This window comes from Callithrix jacchus, chromosome 11 (genome assembly GCF_049354715.1).
Source record: "Callithrix jacchus isolate 240 chromosome 11, calJac240_pri, whole genome shotgun sequence".
In the NCBI taxonomy this organism is placed as follows: domain Eukaryota; kingdom Metazoa; phylum Chordata; class Mammalia; order Primates; family Cebidae; genus Callithrix; species Callithrix jacchus.
The window spans coordinates 67,059,384-67,080,680 of NC_133512.1; the positions used below are offsets into that span (position 1 = coordinate 67,059,384).

The window sequence follows — 21,297 nt, forward strand, 5'->3', positions numbered from 1 at the left end:
AAGCAAAAAATTATCAAAACGTAGTTTTACTACAATTACGGAGACTTATAATAACTATGTTTAAAAAGCCTTGGATAGTATTAAGAGTATTAATTTTTTTAGTATTCTTTCTAATCTACTAGATCAGAAATACTTAAAAGACCTTCACTTTCAATTGAGTGTAGCTCAGTAACAAGTTATGTTTTGGCTCTCTCTACCAGTGTAACATGATAAAAGTAAGATTGCTGCTATTAAGTTTTTTTCTTCTCTAATGCTAACAGACAGAACAGAGTTCTTTTTTATTTATTTTTTTTTATTTAATTACTTGTCTTGAATCTTGATGAAGCAATTCCATAGCTAAAGTTTTGTGCATTGTTTAAATATGTATGCAGATGTCAACCATGCAGATCATGCTTAAGCGTACATATGGTAAAACAGAAATGTTGGAAATTGCTTAATTTGCGTGAACTTGGTCCCTCATATAAACACTTACTAAAAATTTGTGCTTAAACCTTTAACCTAGAATTATCATAATGGAACAATGTAATGGCCTTTGAGATAAAATAATTTCTGAATTTACATGTTCCTCTTATATTATGTGCAGAAACATTTTAGCACCTTCTCTGAAGTAGAATAAGAGGACCTTTAGAGCAGTTTTCAACTAAGATATAATTGGATTTTTAAGAAATAAATACAGTTACCTTTTCAGCAGGTCCGGCAAACACAAATACGTCCTATGAAAGTTAGATTTAATTGTTCGTAAATCCTGCTATGCTAGAAGTGTTGTCTACAAAGTCCAGCATCAAGATGCTCTTCTGTTCAAGCATCCTTCTGTAACACCTAAGTTTTTATTCCATCTTTTTGAAACACCTCATCTAAGTATATATAAAGACAAATTCCAAACTTTTTCACGTGCCATGTAGCTTTTTCTCTAGCTGAAGAAATAAAAAGTGTCCTACAGTTCTTTAGCTGTTAAATTATTAACATTCTTAACTTACAATGCTCAAAATATCGTGAATTCTTCATCTAGTTGACTTTACAAAAAAGTTTGAAGCTGAAAACTAAAAGTGATTAGCAGATTTTGCCTGAATTCTAAGGCTACTATAAGGATACCTACCTACTAATATGCTGTGTTTATTGAATGCCTATTATTTATCAGACACTCTGTTAAACATTTTTAATGCATTTTTGATGAAATTTTTTTTGTAAACAAATGTAGCTAATATTATCTTTATATTACAAAAGGAGAAACAGTTTTGACCAGGTACTTTGCCTTAGATTACACACAGCAAGAAATAGCAAAGCCAGGAGTGGAGACCAAGCAATCTGGCTGACTACAAAAGCCAGTTTCTGCAAGACAGCAGAAAATAGGAAAGAATTGAAATAAAATAAAATAAAATACATGAAATAAGAAATCTTCTATTACAGTATCATTTTTATATATTATTTAATTCAATATTGCTTTTCTCACCAAAAAACCCTAGAATAACTCATCAATACGACGTATAAAAATATAAAGCCCTTTATCATTTTTGAGTTAGAAATATATAAAAAATTCTAAAACAAAATTTGGAAATGTCATGACAGTCTTATTTTTTGATAAATGAGCCTACAAATAAAAATTACTAAATTTTGAGGAATATTGTTTGGCCTGAATAGGAATAATAAACAAGTTCACATTTTAAAATGATGATATGGAGCAGTTAACTCTGTGCATATGTGCCATTCAAATACTTACTGCAAGTCCAAAAATATTAGGTTGGTACAAAACAATTGCAGTTTTTGCCATTACTTTCAATGTAATATTATTTATGCAAACTTAGCCTCCTTTGAATTCATGAGATCATAACTGAATACATCATTTTGTTTTATTTTTAAACAGAGGGAAGATGGGACAGAATGGACAAGAGCCTGTAAAACAGCCAGGGGTAGGAGTAGGACTAGCAGACTCAGAAGGTAAGAACAAATTTTCAATATTGGATTTTAGCTGAATCTACATTCTACAGTATAAGCGTTGAGTAGTTGTTTTTCTTTTAACATGAATTTAAATGTTACAAACTAATGGTAAAAGCAATAGGTAGTAAGACATCATCATCTATTAAATGACTTTGTATTCATTTAACAATTTCCCAATTTTCTCATTTGTGTTTAACTTTGAAGTACCTTGAGGTACTGAAAAATTAAAAGAGAGAGAATGAGAAGATGACACAAAAAGACTCAGAAGACTTTCCCCAGGTGGGAGGGAAATCTTGAAATTAAAAATATGTATTTTATTTAAAATATCATGCAAATAGAAAATCAATCATGGAACCTCATTTAAGTCCATGGAAATTCTTAAATACATGAAGCTGAGAAGAAATTAATGGTGTGAAAATCCTTTTACAGAAGAATTAATTATTAAACTAACTTCTAAAAATACTAATTTCAAATTTGGTTTTATTAAACAAATAGTAAATTACTACCAAATGCAAAAAATCCTTAACTTCAGCAAACATATAAAAAGAATATCTATAAGCTATGCAATGACTAGCTTATTTTTCATAATACTGTGATAAAATCTAGTAGCCCTGGCCAGGCATTGTGGCTCAAGCCTGAAATCCTAACACTTTGGGAGGCCAAGGTGAGCAGATTATGAGGTCAGGAGTTCAAGATCAGCCTGCCAATATGGTAAAATCCCGTCTTTACTAAAAATATGAAAATTAGCTGGATGTGGTGGCACATGCCTGTAATCCTAGCTACTCAGGAGGCTGAGGCAGGAGAATCGCTTCAACCCTGGAGGCAGAGGTTGCAATGAGCCAAGATCGTGCCTCTGCACTCCAGCCTGGGCAACAGAGCAAGACTCCATCTCAAAAAAATAAAAAATCTGGTAGCTGTATTGTCCTTCATCCATTGTTCCAACCTCTCTCAATACATTTAACTATTCTAAGTAGTTTATTCTAATTACCTATGAGGTAAATAATAACATATATTAGCTTTATATAAAAGGAAACTGAAGTGCACACATAGAACAAGGTCAGAACACGTGAAAATGACATGAAATGTCACACTATTAGAGTGATGATGGGTGTGTTATCACAAGAACACTACACAGGGAAATAGGTTTAGGTTTCAGTTCTGGTCTTTATTAGATATGTGACCTCATTTCTCTATCTTCAGAAACCTCATCTGAGAAATGCTGGGTCTAAGTGATACCTAGGTTTTCTTGGGGGCTTAAGTGAATGCCACATTTTTCTTGTTCTACTCAAAATTATAAATTAATCTTGGAACTCCTTCAAAGGCTATGCTTCCTTTATCTGTTGCTGTATACCCCACAGAGTTCCACCCTCAGCCCACCAATCCTTTTACCTACCCTATCTCTGTATATGCTCATGAACTCTCACGTATATTTTGATTTGTCCCAAACTCCTGGAATTTAGACTCAGTCTGTCAGGCATTTGTGTCCAACCAGGAAAATAGAAACTGTTCCAGATATATAAAATAGAGGAAACAAATGATTAGCAATTGATTATATACTCATAAAAGAGCAGAGAAACTAAATAGGGGATAGTAAAGCAGCAGAAAAAGCTACTGTCACCATAGGCTAGAGGACAGTGAGAGCTGAAATCAGGACAAGCCTGCTTGCTGGGAGCAAGAAACATGAAAGAGATTGAGTCAATGCCAGAAATATATCCTGAGACAGACAAGGATGGGGAGAAATCCTGGTTCTCTCTTCCTCCCATTCCCCAATCTCTGCCAGTGCCTGATTAAATCCAACTGGAAGCCAGTTGACAGAGAAGTCTGGGAAACAGTGTACAGGGCAGCTACTCTGAGAAGTAAACAAGGAAAAGACTGAAGAATGCACCTGAGAGCACATAAGTATAGGGCCAGCACAATATTTTACACGGATACATCAAACTACGTATGCACTGCACTTAATTCACCCTCTGCCCCGTTTTGCCTCCTTTTCCTGCTATGCTCTTAACACACGCAGTTCACAAAATTTGTGTATTTTATCATTGTTCCTTGATTTAAATTACCTATTTCTATTTTTGTCTTCCCCATAAGACTGAACAATTCTCAGATCAGAGATAGGGCCTACTCATCTTGGTATCCCAGCACTTAGCAGACAGTCTTGCCCAAAGAGTCACTTAGACAATGTTTGTTGAGTAAATGAATAACAAATATGATTACCTATACAATTGGCAGCTGTCGATCTTCATATTACTCTAGATTTTAAATATATAGAAAAGCAATTCATGCATAGTTTTAGCTACTTAATTTTACCTTTCTTTAATCCTAAAGTTTATAAATAAAATTGTTTTGGTATAAATGTTAACAGCTGTCAATGAACAGAAATTGTTCATCCTAATACTGCGTTCTTCTTTCATGTCAGTCCCACACAAAACATGCTTGTTTTCTAAGAAAGAGCCAATCAGAGGCTACTTTAGTTTTGTTTAAACTTGTGAGTCAGTATGTTTCCCCTTTAGTGAACTGACCCTGATCAACAGTTGATCTCAGATTAGTTATTGAGCAGAGGGCCGGGGGTTGAGGATGGGAACAAGATGGAATATGTAATATAATGTGAGTCATTTATAGTCAAGTGCCCTTTTGGTAGCAACGTTTTGGATAAGTTGTTTTTGACTGAGTTATTAATATTTGACAATAATCAAATTTATAATCTACATATCTATATGAATTGGGCAAAAGTCACTCTATAAGAGAAATATAAAAGATAGTTAATAATATGGAGAAGGAAACTGCAATAATATTAAACTTTCAGAAACAATTTTAAATAAGAATATATAAACAGAGTGGGGAGAAAATGATTAAGAATTTATTTGCTCTCTGCAGATAGGAGAACACATCAATTTTTTTATTTTAGCATTTTTTAATTTTTACATTTATTTTACTTTAAGTTCTGGGGTACATGTGCAGATCGTGCAGGTTTGTTACATAGGTATACACGTGCCATAGTGGTTTGCTGCACCCATCAGCATCTACATTAGGTATTTCTCTTAATGCTACCCTTCCCCTATCCCACCACCCCTGGACAGTTCCTTCCCTGTATACATGTGTGTAGAAGACATCTATTTAAAGTGCAAGATTTTGTTTTGTCCACATAGAAACATAGCATTAACTTTATGTTGTACTTGAGATATATGTATAATCTGTATTTTGTTTGTTTTGAGTGATCCAAAGAATTACCTCTACTTCCTTTTATTGCCAGTGAACATAAACAGCCAATTTAATGCGGGAAAAAAACAAATGAGTCAATTCAGTTTGTTTTTAGACAAAATATATAGTTTCCTGATTGTGTTTTTCCTCCATTCAATCCTTCACCAGGACATCAGAAAAACTGTGACTCTGTAGATAAGCACAGTTTTCTTGAAATTATAGGTCCTTGAAATGTTCCACTTCATCTTAAGTACTTACTTTAATCATTTCAGCACTTGGTTTAATGAACATATTAGTCCACTCTAAGAAATACTCATCTACAAAGATATGCTTTAGGATAGCATATGTTAATCCAGAGTATATAATAGATTTTAAGTACTCGCTTTTAGATAGTTTGTTCACATAAAATTTTTATTCTTGTTTTTGCTTTATAGGGCTCAGAATGTAAAAAGTAATGTTTTATGGGGTTGCAATTTTCTGTTGAGAATGTTATTGAGTATTTTTACTGTTAAATAGCCATGTCCTTCTTCTTACTATTAAGCAAGTCTATTTATTCTGCTTCTGATTTGAAAAAAAAGTTCCACTTAGACATTTTATCTAATAATGTTTTACTTTATTTATAGAAGTTGCTCATAAAGTTTAATCCCTGCATGAGATTAGTTCAATTGGTCAGAATGTAAGATCTATGAAAGGTTCTGGGTATCCCACCTAAGTTGTAGTAAAAAACAGTAATACTATTTTGGACTATCTCCACTAATCAATTGTTGAATTTCCACAATTTAATTAAGTGCATAATGAAAAGTGAAAATACGTGTTGTGTTTGGCATAAAGTTAACATCCTTTAAGTTGTAGCTATTATTAAATTGAAAGTATATGTGAGACAGAGTAATTTGGATCCCATCCAAAGAAGTGATTATTATTCAGGATTGATAAAATACTGTGTATTTGTTGACAATGAGAGCTATACAAGACCACTTTTTTAAAGATTAAATCAAACCAATTAGACTTTCAAGCGTTTTCCCAATTTACACTAAAAACATCTAATTACGTCTTTTAAGATAAGCTAGCTGGCCCTTCCTTTAGTTAAGATGGGTATATTTAATACTGTTATTTTTGCCAGTGAGCATCCATGTAGTAGCTGCCTTGCTCCATTAAGTCTCCTAAACCAGGTGTTCATCATCTTTAACAAGTATTACAATCACAGCTTCCCATGAAGTTTAACTTTCTTTGCTGTATGCATTTAAAGAACAAATAACCCTAATAAATTATTTATTTTAAATATCTTTGTAAAATTCAATCTAGTTTCAGTAAGAATGGAAATTCAGTTTCCAGAACAAATAAACCTCAAACATTCTAGAAATTTACTAGGCTCTACTCTTAAAGAAAAGATATGAAACCATTATGGAAGATCCTAAATTAATTAGAGTATAATAACAGCTATTAGCATGGCATCCAATAATTCATTCCACAAATAAGTGACCTTGCTGCCTTATTTTTTCCATCACATATGCTATCTTTCTTATGTTTCCAAAGTTTATTAGTACCATATATGAGTGTGTCTATTATATGCAAAACACCATATTAAAACTTTGGGTTTTACAGAGATCAGTTCAATACTTATGCTGATCAGCAGCCAGTAAGCACACTTGCCGAACCAGGTATGGATAGCCAGTGTCCATTCAGATTGGTTGGTGACTGTACCATGCCTATTTCATATGTTAACAGTCATCCTGAGAAGGGCCCTTACTAACCATGATGCAAAGAATAATAACGATAAAAATGTATAAGCCAGAGGGAAAATCATGTGCTTTGGAATTTCAGCATTAAACAGCATGGCCGCATCAGTAGGAGTGATGGTGGGGAGCATGGTTTTGTGAAAGAGGTTACAAGTAGTAACTGCTTTGAAAGTTGAACAAGGTCTAGACATGTAGTAATGAATGAGGCCAAGTTCAGACTGAAGAACAACATGAGGAATAACACGGATGAAAGAATAGATTGGGGGTATATAGGAAGAAAGTTATTCAGTGATGCTAGAGCGAAGGGTACAAGGGGGTAGCCTCCCCCTATTTGGAGGTGGTTTCGCTAGACCTTATCACCTTATCACATTTTCCTAAATTACCTGAATTTAAAATTTAGTGTCACTTATTTCTAGTCCTGGATTACTCAACGGGAATTTAAAATTAATGGCATCTACTGTAAAATACCCTGTTATTGAAATATTTTTAAAATCTGTCTTAAATCTAAGCTAGATTCATCTCTGGAGGGTATTGATTGACCATTAAAAAGTTAAATGAATTAAATTTCTAGAAGTAACCTTGGGTATTTCCTAGTCTTAGCACACATCAAAGAATTGTCAATTGCTTGATGTAAAGCCCAGAATATCTTAGACTTCCAGAGATTAACATCTGAAATAGCAGTTTTCAGTAGTTTTCAAAATGTCTTCTTTACCTAGAAGTCCCTGAAATGGTTGCACTGGAAGTTGTTGCTCTGATTTACTTATGAGACAGAGACTTTTGAATCAAGATAAGAATACTAGAACTTAGCAAGTAACATTGAACAAATAAAGGCCAAGAATATTTTCTTAGTATAGATGTAAAAAATTAACAAAAGATGTGTAAATATCACAGATACATAATGTCTATTTTGTTCTAAATGCCTTCACATTATCTGGTTCATTTGTCACAAGACAGTAGGAGATATAGACATGGAATAATTGAAATAATAATTTTCACTTTATATAGTCAAGGAAACAAAGTCCTAGAACCATCAAACCATTCATGTAGAGTTTTATAGCCAACTTATTAAATAGTCCGAATCTACAGATAGCTAATCTAACATCACCTGACTCTTGCCATTGTATTTATCAACATTTTTACGTTTATATTGATAGTTGCAGAGCTATTTCATGAAAAAAATCATTTTAAATTTATAAGACTATCTTAAATGGTTTGGGAAGGAAAACATCCAACAATTAATGATTATAGCCAATCAACTAGTAGCACCATTTACATTACAGGTGCTATGTAGCTTGCCAAAAAATATTTAAAATCTTGTTTTATCAGATATCAAAAATTTCTGTAAAATTTCTGTATTCAAGATAACATTAAATTAACACAAAATAGACAAATAGATAAATGGACAAATGGATAACTTAACTAGTCCAAACATGGTTTTAAAGTAAATGATTATTATAAATTCCAATGGAACAGAGATTTCATTCCATAGAAAAAGTTGATTTGTTTATCAAATATTTCTCCCATAATTTTCTTCAGTAAGAAAAAAAAATTAGACTTCTAGTTATTAACATATGCCAAATAATTTTAAGGTCTATTAAGAAGGTAAAGTTTAAAAAGGAAATAATAAAAATGTTTGAAGGAAATCCAAACAAGATTTGTACAAGATTGGTGGTGTATTGGGGGCAATGTCCTAAGATAAGAAGCCATAAACCATCAAAGAAATAATAGACATTTTTGTCTACAAATAATAATATTTATATAGTAAAATAAACCAAAAACAAAGGCAATGAGTAAACTATAAATAAGATTACAATATTGTAACTTATATGATTACTAAATGATCACTATCCTAAATAAAGATCTCCCACATTTTGCTCAAAGGACAAACAAACAAGAGCAAACATGGTCAAAAATTATGAACTGAAGAGCCAGGTGCAGTGGCTCATGTCTCTTGTCCCAGCACTTTGGAAAACCAAGAACAGATCGCTTCAGCTCAGGAGTTTAAGACCAACCTGGGCAACACGCGTAAACCCCATCTCTACAAAAAATACAAAATTTAGCTGGGCATGTTAGTGCATGTCTGCGGTCCCAGCTACTCAGGAGGCTAAGATAGGGGAATGGCTTGAGCCCTGGAGGCAGAGGTTACAGGGAGCTGAGGTCGTGCCACTGCACTCTAGCCTGGGTGACAAAGTGAGACTCTGTCTCAAACACACACACACACACACACAAACAGAAATGAACTAGCATGTCAGTGAAAATGACTTTTCACTGAAGAGAAATTAGCAAACAAACAAACTTATAATTGTTAAAAAACAATTAAGTGATTAACCTATCAGGTTCAAATTCTATCTAGTAGTAATTCCACAGAAAAGAGAGAGAGATAAAAAGAAATGTTATTCAAAATGTAACACATTTCTTTAAATTGAAGAAAACAAATCTCCACATTAGAAAGACAAGGAATGAAAAGAGACTTGCACCATGGGACAACATCATAGTATTCAGAAAACAAGAGACCCAGGGAGGGTGCCAAGTATTTCTCAAGGTAGTTAATTAATATACATTAACTACAAAGAGGAAAAGAGAAGAATTCAAACAATATCTCAGCAGCAATAATAGATGCTTAAAAGAAAAGGGGATAGTAGGCCGGGTGCGGTGGCTCACACCTGTAATCCCAGCACTTTGGGAGGCTGAGGCCAGTGGATCACGAGGTCAAGAGATCAAGACCATCCTGGTCAACATGGTGAAACCCCGTCTCTACTAAAAATACAAAAAATTAGCTGGGCATGGTGGCGCATGCCTGTAATCCCAGCTACTCGGGAGGCTGAGACAGGAGAATTGCCTGAACCCAGGAGGCAGAGGTTGCGGTGAGCCAAGATCGCACCATTGCACTCCAGCCTGGGTAACAAGGGCAAAATTCCTTCTCAAAAAAAAAAAAGGAAAGAGGATAATAATTAATGCCTTTGAAATTTTAAATAAAAAGGTTTGTAAACTAAAAATCTATATGTAAGCTATCCATCTAGTATAAAAGTAAAATGAAATGATTTTTGAGAAGGCTAAGTACAAAAATTTTACTTTCCATGCTACCTATCTCAGGAAGCTTCTTGAACATATGCTCCACCAGAATAAAGAATTAACCACGTATAAGCTTTGTGAATCACACCCAATACTTTGTGAATCAAGAGACCCAAGAAAGGACTTCCATGATGAGATAAGGAGAATCTAAAGACAATAGCCTTGCAGCAGGCATGAAGAACACCTGAGAAAATCTGATCAAATATTGAGATAGAGAGATCAAATATCAAATGTGGAGATCAAATATCAAATATGAAAAGTTCATCAGCAGTTATTAAAAATATGTATTTGATCCCAATGTATTTTGGGGTTTCAGACATTTCTAGTAGCCCAATTTAAAAAAAAAAAAAAAAAAAAAAAAACTCGGCCCTCCAGAGAAATTAGAGAAGCTTAGAAATTCATTCATACTTCGAGGTCCCTGAAGACACAATGTAGAATGGCGTTTGTCTCCAGAGAGGTGAACAGGTACACACTGTGACCAAGCACTAGCAGAAGAGACAGCCTGTGGCTTTGTGCTCTCAACACATGGGGGCAGCTGCTGCAGAGTGCCCATCTACTTGGCTGGAACTTAAAACCTGAGCTAATCCTACTTTACATCTTCATTTTTTGCCTTTAAAAACCCAGGTGGAAAGGTCAAAGCCAGGGATCATTACAGATAGTGCTGGCAAAGAATGTGAATCTTCCCTCTCTTCAACATCTCCACCACTACACGAATTTCAAAAACAAAAATACATGGAGAGTTCTAGGCTGCACGTAGGTGGGGTGCTCTTGCAGGAGAGAAGAGAATTAACAAAAGTCTTGATGTGTCTGGCCAAGTGAAAAATAGTATTGAGACCGGATTTACTGCTCTTTTGTTGAGAACAATTAGTAATAGATACATCAAAAACTGAGCAAATTGTGAAACAAAGCAATTAATAACTTAAGGAAAAAAGAAAAATTAAGTAAAGCTTGCCATGTAATAGCCAAATTTTCTCAGAACTAAATAATATTAAATAGTCAAATTAATATAAATTCCAAATGTTAGTTTAATCAAGATTGTAATATATGACAAGGATGAGAAAAGCTAAATCATCTACCAAAATTTAAAAAGCCAATATATTATAAAAGCACTACAAAATTATTTTAAGAAATATGAATGTTAAAAAACCCAAGAAACAGATTTTTAAGACATAGTTGACAGTGGGTTTCTCTTAGCAATTTGATTATGGGTTAGATAAAATAAAAGGTTGAGATAAGTGATATGTGAGATTTTATTTAAAAAAAAAAATTATAATACATATAAAATAGTGATGGGATAGGGTGGCTCATGCCTGTAAGTCCAGCACCTTAGGAGGCTGAAGCAGGCAGATTGCTTGAGTTCAGGAGTTCAAGACCAGCCTGGGCAACATGGCAGAACCCCATCTTTACCAAAAAAAATACAAAAATTAGCTGGGTGTGGTGGCACACACCTGTTGTCCCAACTACTTTGGATGCTGAGGTGGGAGGATTGCTTGAGTTCAGGAAGCAGAGGTTACAGTGAGCCAAGATCATGACACTGCACTCCAGCCTGGATGACAGAGTGAGACCTTGTCCAAAAAAAAAAAGCCATAAAATTATTTAACCTTTTGATATATGAAGAAATGAAAAACAAGTGATAGGAATCAAACTGCATAGTAATAAGAAATATTAGCCAGTGCAGTGGCTCACAGCTGTAATCCTAGCACTTTGGGAGGCTGAGGCCAGTGGATCACGCGGTCAGGAGATTAAGACCATCCTGGCCAACATGGTGAACCCCCCTCTCTACTAAAGACACAAAAATTACCTGGGCATGGGTGTGTGCCTATAATCCCAGCTACTTGGGAGGCTAAAGCAGGAGACTCACTTGAACCAGGAGGTGGAAGCTGGAGTGAGCTGAAATTGCACCACTACACTCCAGCCTGGGTGACAAAGGGAGACTCTGTTTCAAAAAAAAAAAAGAAAAAATAGGTATTATTTGAAGTAAGTAAATAATTTTCTACTACTCCCCTAAATTATTATAAATATTCATTATCTTAAAACTCTTCAGTGGTCGGTATTACAATTAGTTACTCTTTTTATCTGACAACTCATTAAAGACTTTTGATAGCACCATTGTTGTACACAGAAAGTTTTTTCCCTTTAAAAAAAAAAATTCTAACTTTGATGATGTAAAGTACATAATCTCTGGGGAAAAAGAAGTCTATGAAATTCAAACTTTTTAACTTTTAACTTCTTTTTCCAGTTCACTGAGATTTTTTAAATATATTTATAAATGTTCAAGAAGAAAAAAAATCAGAATTTTTAAAAATGACAAAATTTATTGAAGATAATTCACTTTCCCAGCTTTTAGTTTATTTCTTCCTCTAATGGTAATTTTTAAACTTATTATATCTAGAAAATGCTGGAAATTTACATAATTTTCCGTATAAGAAAATATTTTATAGGTGAGTAAAAAAGTAAACCTGGAAAAAGAAAAGATCAGCACATTTCACAAAAGAAGCATCTGGTCAACCAAGTATTACTTGCCCTTAAGGAAGCAGTTTTAGAGATAAGAAAGTAGTATGGACGTGAGATAATAGACTCTGAGGAAAGTACACCACTGCTTGTTTATTCGATGTTATTAGATGTTGGCTACTAGTCTCTAAAATAATCAATATATTCTATTATTTCCTTTGCACCCCTAAAAACTGTGGGGGTGGATTATTCTGTTTAAATCTTTTACTTTGGAAAAAGAATTGCTATCTACTCAAGTCATCTTTTGTCCTGCACTAAGCAGATGCAATTTTAGGCTATTATCATCCAAAGCGGATGCTTACTTATCCATGAAATAGCACACTATTGTGATATCTCTAATTTACATTGCTCTCTGAAGCCCAGACAAGTATTGTTGATGTTATGAAATGCTAAGTAGCAGTAGCAGGGCTTTCCCTTACACATTTTATTATGATATTGTGATAGTGAATGATTATATATGTGTCCATATATATATATATATATATATATATATATATATATAAATATTCTAATTGATGGTTCATCTTTTTTAAAAAAACTAAACTCAGAGAGATTATTACTTCAATTAAAAACTAAGGCTGGACACAGTGGCTCATGCCTGTCATTCCAGCACTTTGGGAGGCCAAGGTGGGGGATCACCTGAGGTCGGGAGTTCAAGACCAGCCTGACCAACATGGAGAAACCCCATCTCTACTAAAAATACAAAATTAGCCGGGCATGGTGGCGCAGGCCTGTAATCCCAGCTACTCTGGAGGCTGAGGCAAGAGAATCACTTGAACCTGGGAGGGGGAGGTTGCGGTGAGCTGAGATCGCACCATTGCCCTCCAGCCTGGGCAACAAGTGAAAGTCCATTTCAAAAAAAAAGAAACTACATAATTTACTTAAAAGTATAGTAACTCTGAATTTGTATTGACTGTGCTTCTTTTTTCACAAGCACAGCTGGATCTACAGACGATTATTAATGCAGTGTCTGCCAGAAAGAACCCGTTTAGTAGGACAGACAAGAACAATTGGCGTAAGAGTTCTGACAGATGTGAATGTATGTTGAATATTAAGGTACTCTGCTCTAGGATGGATAAGGAAAACCTTCCTGGCAGGAATATTTTTAAAAAATAGTTCTTAAAATAAAAGTAATATGTATTCATAGTTGGAGGAAGACTGGCAAGGATTCCATATGAGGAAACATCATTGTCAAAGCCTTTGCAACATGAGAAAATATGTGATATTGGTGAACCTGTGGACACTTCTGCCTGGTTGTAGCATAGTTCTACACTGGAGGGAGCAGTAGAAGATAGGATTGGAAAGTGGTCATGGTTCAGATAAATTATGAAATATCTGAAGCTGTGAGGAGGAACTTAAACTTCACACTGTAGATAGGTAATTGGAAGATATAGACTGATTTTAGGAAGGAAAATTACACAAATTTGGGGCTATGAAGGATGGATTATAGAGGATCATATCTGAAGTTGGGGGACTCATTTGGAAGCAATTCAATAGATAAGTACTGGAATGCAGGCAGAGGCAGAGGTAGCAACTGCAGGACAGAGAGCTCTGAGAGTCATCTAGGAAGACAAATGAGGTTCTTTGATTCTGAAAAATGATTCAGATTCAAAATGCAAATAAAACAGCTTCAGGCACCAGCATCATAAAGATGAAAAGATGTGGTAATGGTCATCATGTGAAATGATCACTAGTTAAATACAAGTTTGATTTAGAAAGATTAAACAGAAAAAATGTTAACAGCAGAGAGCAATGTAAAAGTGATTTTTAAAACTCAGTTTGGAAACTGTTGGAACATGACGAAAAGCAAACCTTCACAGGATTTTGAAGAAGGAAATTGACAATGCTTTATAAGACAATATAGTCTTAAAGATAAGTTAAAAGAGTAATTTGGAGTTTGAATTATGTAGAATATTTTCATTTTGCTCTTTGTTTTTTGTTTTTTTGTTTTTGTGTTTTTTTGTTTTTTGAGACAGAAACTCACTCTGTTGCCCAGGCTGGAGTGCAGTGGTGTGGTCTTGGCTCACTGCAACCTCCGTCTTCCAGTTTCAAGTGATTCTCCTGCTTCAGCCTCCTCAGTATCTGAGATTACAGGCACCTGTCACCATGCCCAGCTAATTTTTGTATTTTTGGGTATTTTTAGCAGAGATGGGGTTTCACCATGTTGGCCAGGCTGGTCTTGAACTAACAACCTCAGGTGATCCACTCACCTCTGTCTCAAAGTGCTGGAATCACAGGTGTGAGCCACTGTACCTGGCCACGTTTTGCTCTCTTAACTTTATAAATATGATGACATTGACCTATTGTTTCAAATATGGAAGAATCTAATTAATTAGATTCTTCTAATTGATCCTTCCTCAATTTAAGAATATAATTCTATTAAGCTAATGGATTCAGCTATTTTTTATAACTAGCCATGAGTTTATCTGAGTAAAATTAATATGAGCTGTTGCTCATTGATTTATGCGTGTTTAAGACCTCTGAATATGATGTATTTTCGGAATGTGGTTTTCTTGTGACTTTAGGATTGTGACTTTAGAAACATGGATCAACAGTCTCAGATTGAGATTTGTCTAACATTACAAGAGCTATTTTAAACTTTTATACAACTAATCATTTTTTGTTCATAGTTTTCTTAATAAAGTATTTAGACACATTTTAAATAAAATATTCTACTAAAATGCTCCTGAAAATAATTGTGGTACAGATTAAAACAACAGAATGAAATAGAATGATTGAGTTATTTTAAAACCTGCTTTTAAAAGTTGTCTTTATTAATTAACAAGTCACTATTTATTTTGCAAGAATATCATCTAGAATGAATCTAGGTTGAATTTTTATAATGGCGAACATGATAACATGGAGACATGTTATGAAAATACACAGTTTTATGTTACTTAAAGAATTGATTCAATTAGATTCTTTCATATTCTGATTAGTATATGAGTGTCTGTACAGAGCACTCTCAGTAAAGGCAGAAAATCATTGGCAAACAAGTCTAGAAGAAGGATTTGATGTTTTTAATTAAAACATTTAGGGTATATCCTGGAAACAGTGGAACAGTTAGTTTAATACTTTTTATTTTGTGATATACAAACAGATCAGAAATTCAGAATGCTACCATAAGGTATGAAACGCAGGCTTAATCAAAAGAAATTACAATTCTATATTTGGGAAGACTTAAATATTGCTATATGCATTTCACAAAGTTCACTCAGAATATTAAGGAATTTCTTGAACAAGAAAAAATGTAATTTATCAAAATACTCCATCTTCTAGGGTGAAGAAATTAACTGAGTGATTATTTTGCTTTCTAAAAAATATTTCTTTCATTCATTAATGCTATATTATATCAGAGAAATTGACTTATTGGTTGAAGCCACCTTTTGGTGAAGTGCCTGAGTATATTTCCCATTCTATGGTTCTGTGTTTAGTTAACCAGAGGCATGCTCTATTTGACTTCTATTTTAATTGGTGGAAAAGGTAGCTTATAATGATTTCAGTTACTGCTAGAGTCCAAATGAACAGAAACTATTTCTCAACAATTTATTTTCAAGACAGCTTTTTCTTCAAGTGTTTATTACTTTTGATAGTCTGAGTTTTGAGTTGATTTCCTTTTAATTAATGATGACTTGGCTGCATCAAAATTTAGGTCAATTTTGCAATTTAGTTTGATATTGAGATGCTATGATATTTATCAGCCAATTTACAGTATTTTTTGTAGTCAGCCATGAGTTTATGTGAGTAAAATTAATATAAGCTGTTGCTCATTGGTTTATGAGTATTTTAGAGTTCTGAATATGATCTGTTTTCAGAATGTCATTTTTTTGTGACTTCAGGAACATGGATTAGCAGTCTCAGATTAAGATTTGTCTTGCATATCATGTGATCTTTTAAATTTTAATAGAACCAAAATTAATCATTTTCTTGTTCATAGTTTTCTTAATAAAGTACTTAAATATATTTTAAATAAAAATATTCTACTAAAGTGTTCCTGGAAATAACTGTGGCATGGATTAAAACAATAGAACAAATGAAATTACTGAGTTATTTAAAAACTTGCTTTTAAATGTTGTGTCTTTTTAAATTAATGAGTCACTAATTATTTATTTTGCAAAAATATGATCTAGAATCAATCTAGGTTGAATTGTAATGGCAAACATGAAAACATGGAGACATGTTATGGAAATATACAGTTTTATGTTAAACACAATTGTTTAAGAAAAATTTGTTAATGATTTAAATATAAACTTTTAAGAACATGTAAAACTCTAAATATACAAATTTATTGGTAAAGAAAAATGTATCAACTTTTAATTTTGTTTGTTTGTTTTGCTAGGGAATAGAAGAAAATACTATGGCTGGTTTTTTTTTCTTTTTTGGGGGGTGGGGGATGGAGACTGGTTCTATCACCAGGCTGTAGTGCACTGGCACAATCTCAGCTCACTGCAACCTCCACCTCCTCGGTTCAAGTGATTATCCTGCCCCAACCTCCCAAGTAGCTGGGATTACAGATGCCTGCCACCGTGATCAGTTAGGTTTTTTTCTTTTTATTTTTATTTTTTTTAAATATTTTTAGTAGAGATGGGATTTCACCATCTTGGCCATTCTGGTCTCAAACTCCTGACCTTGTGATCCATCCACCTCAGTCTCCAAAAGTGTTGGGATTACAGGTGTGAGCCACCGCACCCAACTGAAAATACTATGGCTCTTAACTTGTAAATTTTTTCTCCTCCTGTATTTTATATCTCAGATTTGGTTTCATTTACATTATTCTTTTAATCACCATCTCATTTCCACAGTTAGACAATTGCCAAATCCTTGCAGATTTAACCTCTTCAGTATTTCTTAAATTTCTTCACTTTTTTTTATCCTAACTGCTGCCTAAGTTTACGTTTTCATCATATCTCACCAACAGAAATGCCTAGTGTCCACAATGATGTCCTAATATACCTTTGAAAGTTTTTGAAGATGAATTATCATCATCTTCAAATCTCTTGTACAGCCCCTGTCTAATCTTCGTCATTCTCTAGCATAAAATATTTCTATGGACCCCATCAACCACATTAATCTAGCTAGGTTTAACACAATCAGCCCCTTTTATACTTTTCCAGTTTGTCTCCTGACATGTCCTTTCTCCCACTTTACATCTGGTTGTATCAAAATTGTGTGGAGTCTTCCACACAGGCTCTGCAGTTTCTCTTGTTACATTCGCTCCTGCTGTTTTCTTTGCTTAATGTGATCACCCCTTCCCAAAATGCGTGATTTTGGAAAACACCTGTTCATCCTTTGAGACCCACCCCCTCAGCTTACCTTTTCAAGAACCTAGCTGTGGGCCCTCTCCAGCCAGCTCTGTTAGGGAAGTTTGCTCTTGTTCCTCTCAGGGCCTCTATCATTGCACCCATCATGCTGTAATTGTAATGCTCTTTTTAAGTTCTGTCTCTTTTGTCAAACTATGAGCTGAAATGATTCAGAGATGGGGAGATGGTGAGGTACAGAGATATATGAAATAATTTCTTAGTTTATAACTTTGAAAGCTTTATTTCTTATAGGACAGGGGTCCCCAACCCTGGAGCCACAGACCTGTATTGGTCCATGGGCTATTAGGAACCAGGCTACTCAGCAGGAAGTGAGTGGCAGGCAAGCAAGCATCACCTACTGAGCTCTGCCTCCTGTCAGGTCAGCAGTGACATTAGACTCTCTTAGGAATGCAAACCCTATTGTGAACTCCGAATGTGAGGGATCTAGGCTGCGTACTCCTTATGAGAATCTAATGCCTAATGATCTGAGATGGAACAGTTTCATCCTGAAACCTTCCCCCCGAACCCGTCCCCAATCCGTGGAAAAATTGTCTTCCACAAAACCAGTCTCTAGTGCCAAAAAGGTTGGGGACCACTGTTCTAGGACAATAAAGAATTATTGTTTTGTGATGCTAAAGGCAAAAATAAAATATAAAATAATACTGAAGAAACTTAAATTATTTGGTAAGTAAACATTTACAAAGGCAGTAGGAAAAAATTGCTTTCCAGTGGTTGTAAAAAGCTAGAGGCAATATATTTATTTCTCCATAACTAGAAGAACAGATACATAAAATATATTATATGCAGACAATGGAATACTATGCAACTGTCAGAAAAAAAAATAGATCTACATATAATGAAATTAATACATTTCAAAAATGTAGATTTGAGTGGGAAATAAATTAGTAAAAATAGTGAGATTCATAGCATATTATTTTAGTTAAGAATAAAACATAGAAAGCCAAACTAGATATTCTCACAAATATTCCTTTTTGTAAACATTCATACAAATAAATGTATAGAAGTTGGATTGAAAGGAAATAATGATATATCCAATATTGGCTGCCTTTGTTTGAGAGGGTAATGAAGATGATGAAGTTAGTAAGATGAAAGGGAAAAACGAAACATAAAATAAGTATAAACTAAACAAAGTACCAAACGAATACAGGTTCATGCAGAGAGAGTTAACTGGGTGGTTGTGTGCTGTGAATTAATTAATATGAGTAATTCAATTCTGAGCATCTGCAATTTAAAAAATGTTGGAAATAATGTTATCTGGAAAGGCCTCACAAGAAGATAACATTTGGTAAACACTGAAAACAATGAGGGAAGAGAGCTGTGTGAATCCTACAAATAACATTCCCGGCTGCCCAGCACCTTCAGCAAGAGTATGACCCTGGTGAAGTGAGCAGTACAGTGAATGGTAGGTGATGAGGTCGGAGAGAGAATAGAAGGCTTGTTGAACACTGCTAGAACTCTCACTCATAAGGTGGTTTGGGACAGTATTGGAGGGTTTTGAGCTGAGGAATGAAACAATCTGGCTCAAGTTTTAAAAGGATGATCCCAATTACTCTTTTGAGAATATTCTGAAGGGAAACAAGGGTCAAATAAGAAAGACCTAGAAATACTTGTTGCAATATTCAGGAAAGAAATTATGACATATTGTATCAGGTTTATAATTTAATGTAGTGAGAAGAGCTAAGACTTTGTCTGCTGCTTCAGGATTCATGTATGTATGCATATGTGTGTGTGTGTGTGTATGCATATAATACATATACTTATACTTATATAATTAATATATTATTAAAATAGCAAGGTAATCATAATAATCAAATTAATAATGATTACTTCAGGGGTGAGAGAGAGGGAAGCAATTGGGGAAGGATTACCTTATTGGCTTCATCTGAATTTGTTTTATTTCTTAAGCTGACCAGCCATTACATGAGTTATTGTGATTTAGTCTTTATGTTCCCTTATGCCTAAATTATTTTTAATTAATTTAAAAACAATATTAAATAATTTTAACATTCATTTTTCATTACATCTAGGGTGCAATTTTTAAGGTGATATTTCTTTAACTCTCTCTAAGATAAGGCAGTATTTTTCACTGGTAAGAGATGGAAACTAGACAAACTAGACAAACAAATGATGTTTACTGGTTGCCATACTGAGAAATTCAAATGTAGACATTGCCTGAGGAAATGCCAGCCTCTGGCCTGTTTAGTTCTCCCGTCTTTCTCAGCTTTTCTCTGAAAGTTGACCTTTCCTCATGCCATTCTATGAGGCAAAGTATAAAGTTGCTGGCTGCTTTGAGGCTCAGTTTTACACTCTCGACCTAAAGGAGAAAATATGTTTAACATCCTTGGTGAAGCATTCTGATTTTTCCCATGTGGGTCAGATTCCCATATCTGGAACAATCATTGTGACAAAGAAAAGCGAGTATGGTGGTTTCCAGCTTAAGAGAACCATATGCATTTGGGAGCAGATGTTCTCCAGATAGTGGTAAAAGAGGAAAAAAGATACTAGACAGATAAAATAAGACATTGTGTTAGGGCATCTTTGTATGTACTTACATGTAAGACACTTTGAAATACCTTTAATTATGGAAACTTTAGACGAGTTTTACTTGAAATGAAAAACACAACGGAGAACTGTGGTAAATTTCTGAAATGGATTTTGATATTCTATACTATTTTATACTAATGTAAAAAAGCTTCAGAGCTCATTTAGAATTTACACATAATTCATTTAGCCATTTAGTATATCATTTTTATATGTCATGTGAGAACTCTTTCCAGAAATTCAGCATTCTTCTCTCTTTCCTTTTGACTTCTTCTGGCTAATCATATATTGCCACAGTCCTCTAAAACAGATATAGCTAGTCCCTGTGATTTAAGCAAAATAAATGAAAATAATGAAATAAATTATTAGTAGTTTGCATGCCGTAACTCAGCATTTATGTATAAAAGATTTTTTCTGGAAAAGGGGGGAATGTTATTTAAAGAAACGCTCATCAAATCATGTTTTTCCACAATTCTCACATCACAAAAGCAACAGAGAAGATATCTGTGACTAAATGTCAGAGGTTAGGTTTGTGTTTTCCCCCAAACACCAAATGACAGACACCAACAGGGTGTCCTCCACTTCAATTCCAACACTATCTACCTGGAGCTAGTGTCAGATCCCACACGCTGAGGGCTCAGTCCCCAAGACTGCCTCCTGACACACACACCAGTCACAAGTCTGGGCCTTAGAAAATTCTGACCGACTGGCTTCAAATTGGGGTTCCTGTGATCCCCTCTTTGGGTGTGATTAATTTGTTGAAACAGTTCACAAAACTAAGGGAAACCTTATGTTAACAGGTTTACTATAAAGGACACAGATGAAGAGACATGCAGGGCAAAGTATGGGGGAAGGAGCGAGAAGCTTCCATGCCACCCTGGGCACACCACCCTCCAGGAACCTCCATGTGTTCAGCTATCCAGAAGCTCCTCAAACCCAGTCCTCTTGGGTTTTTATGGAAGCTTCACAGTGTCAGCATTTCC

The 21,297-nt window shown here is 34.5% G+C and overlaps 1 protein-coding gene across 7 annotated transcripts in view; it reads left to right on the plus strand.

Annotated features, from left to right (window-relative positions):
- Positions 1-21,297, plus strand: part of PCLO (piccolo presynaptic cytomatrix protein) — a 419,413-nt gene that overhangs the window by 362,221 nt on the left and 35,895 nt on the right. For all 7 annotated transcript variants that reach the window (XM_035253964.3, XM_035253965.3, XM_035253967.3 and 4 more), the window contains one exon: positions 1,862-1,935. In XM_035253964.3, the coding sequence (XP_035109855.3) occupies positions 1,862-1,935 (74 nt within the window). The remainder of the gene's footprint in view (positions 1-1,861; positions 1,936-21,297) is intronic.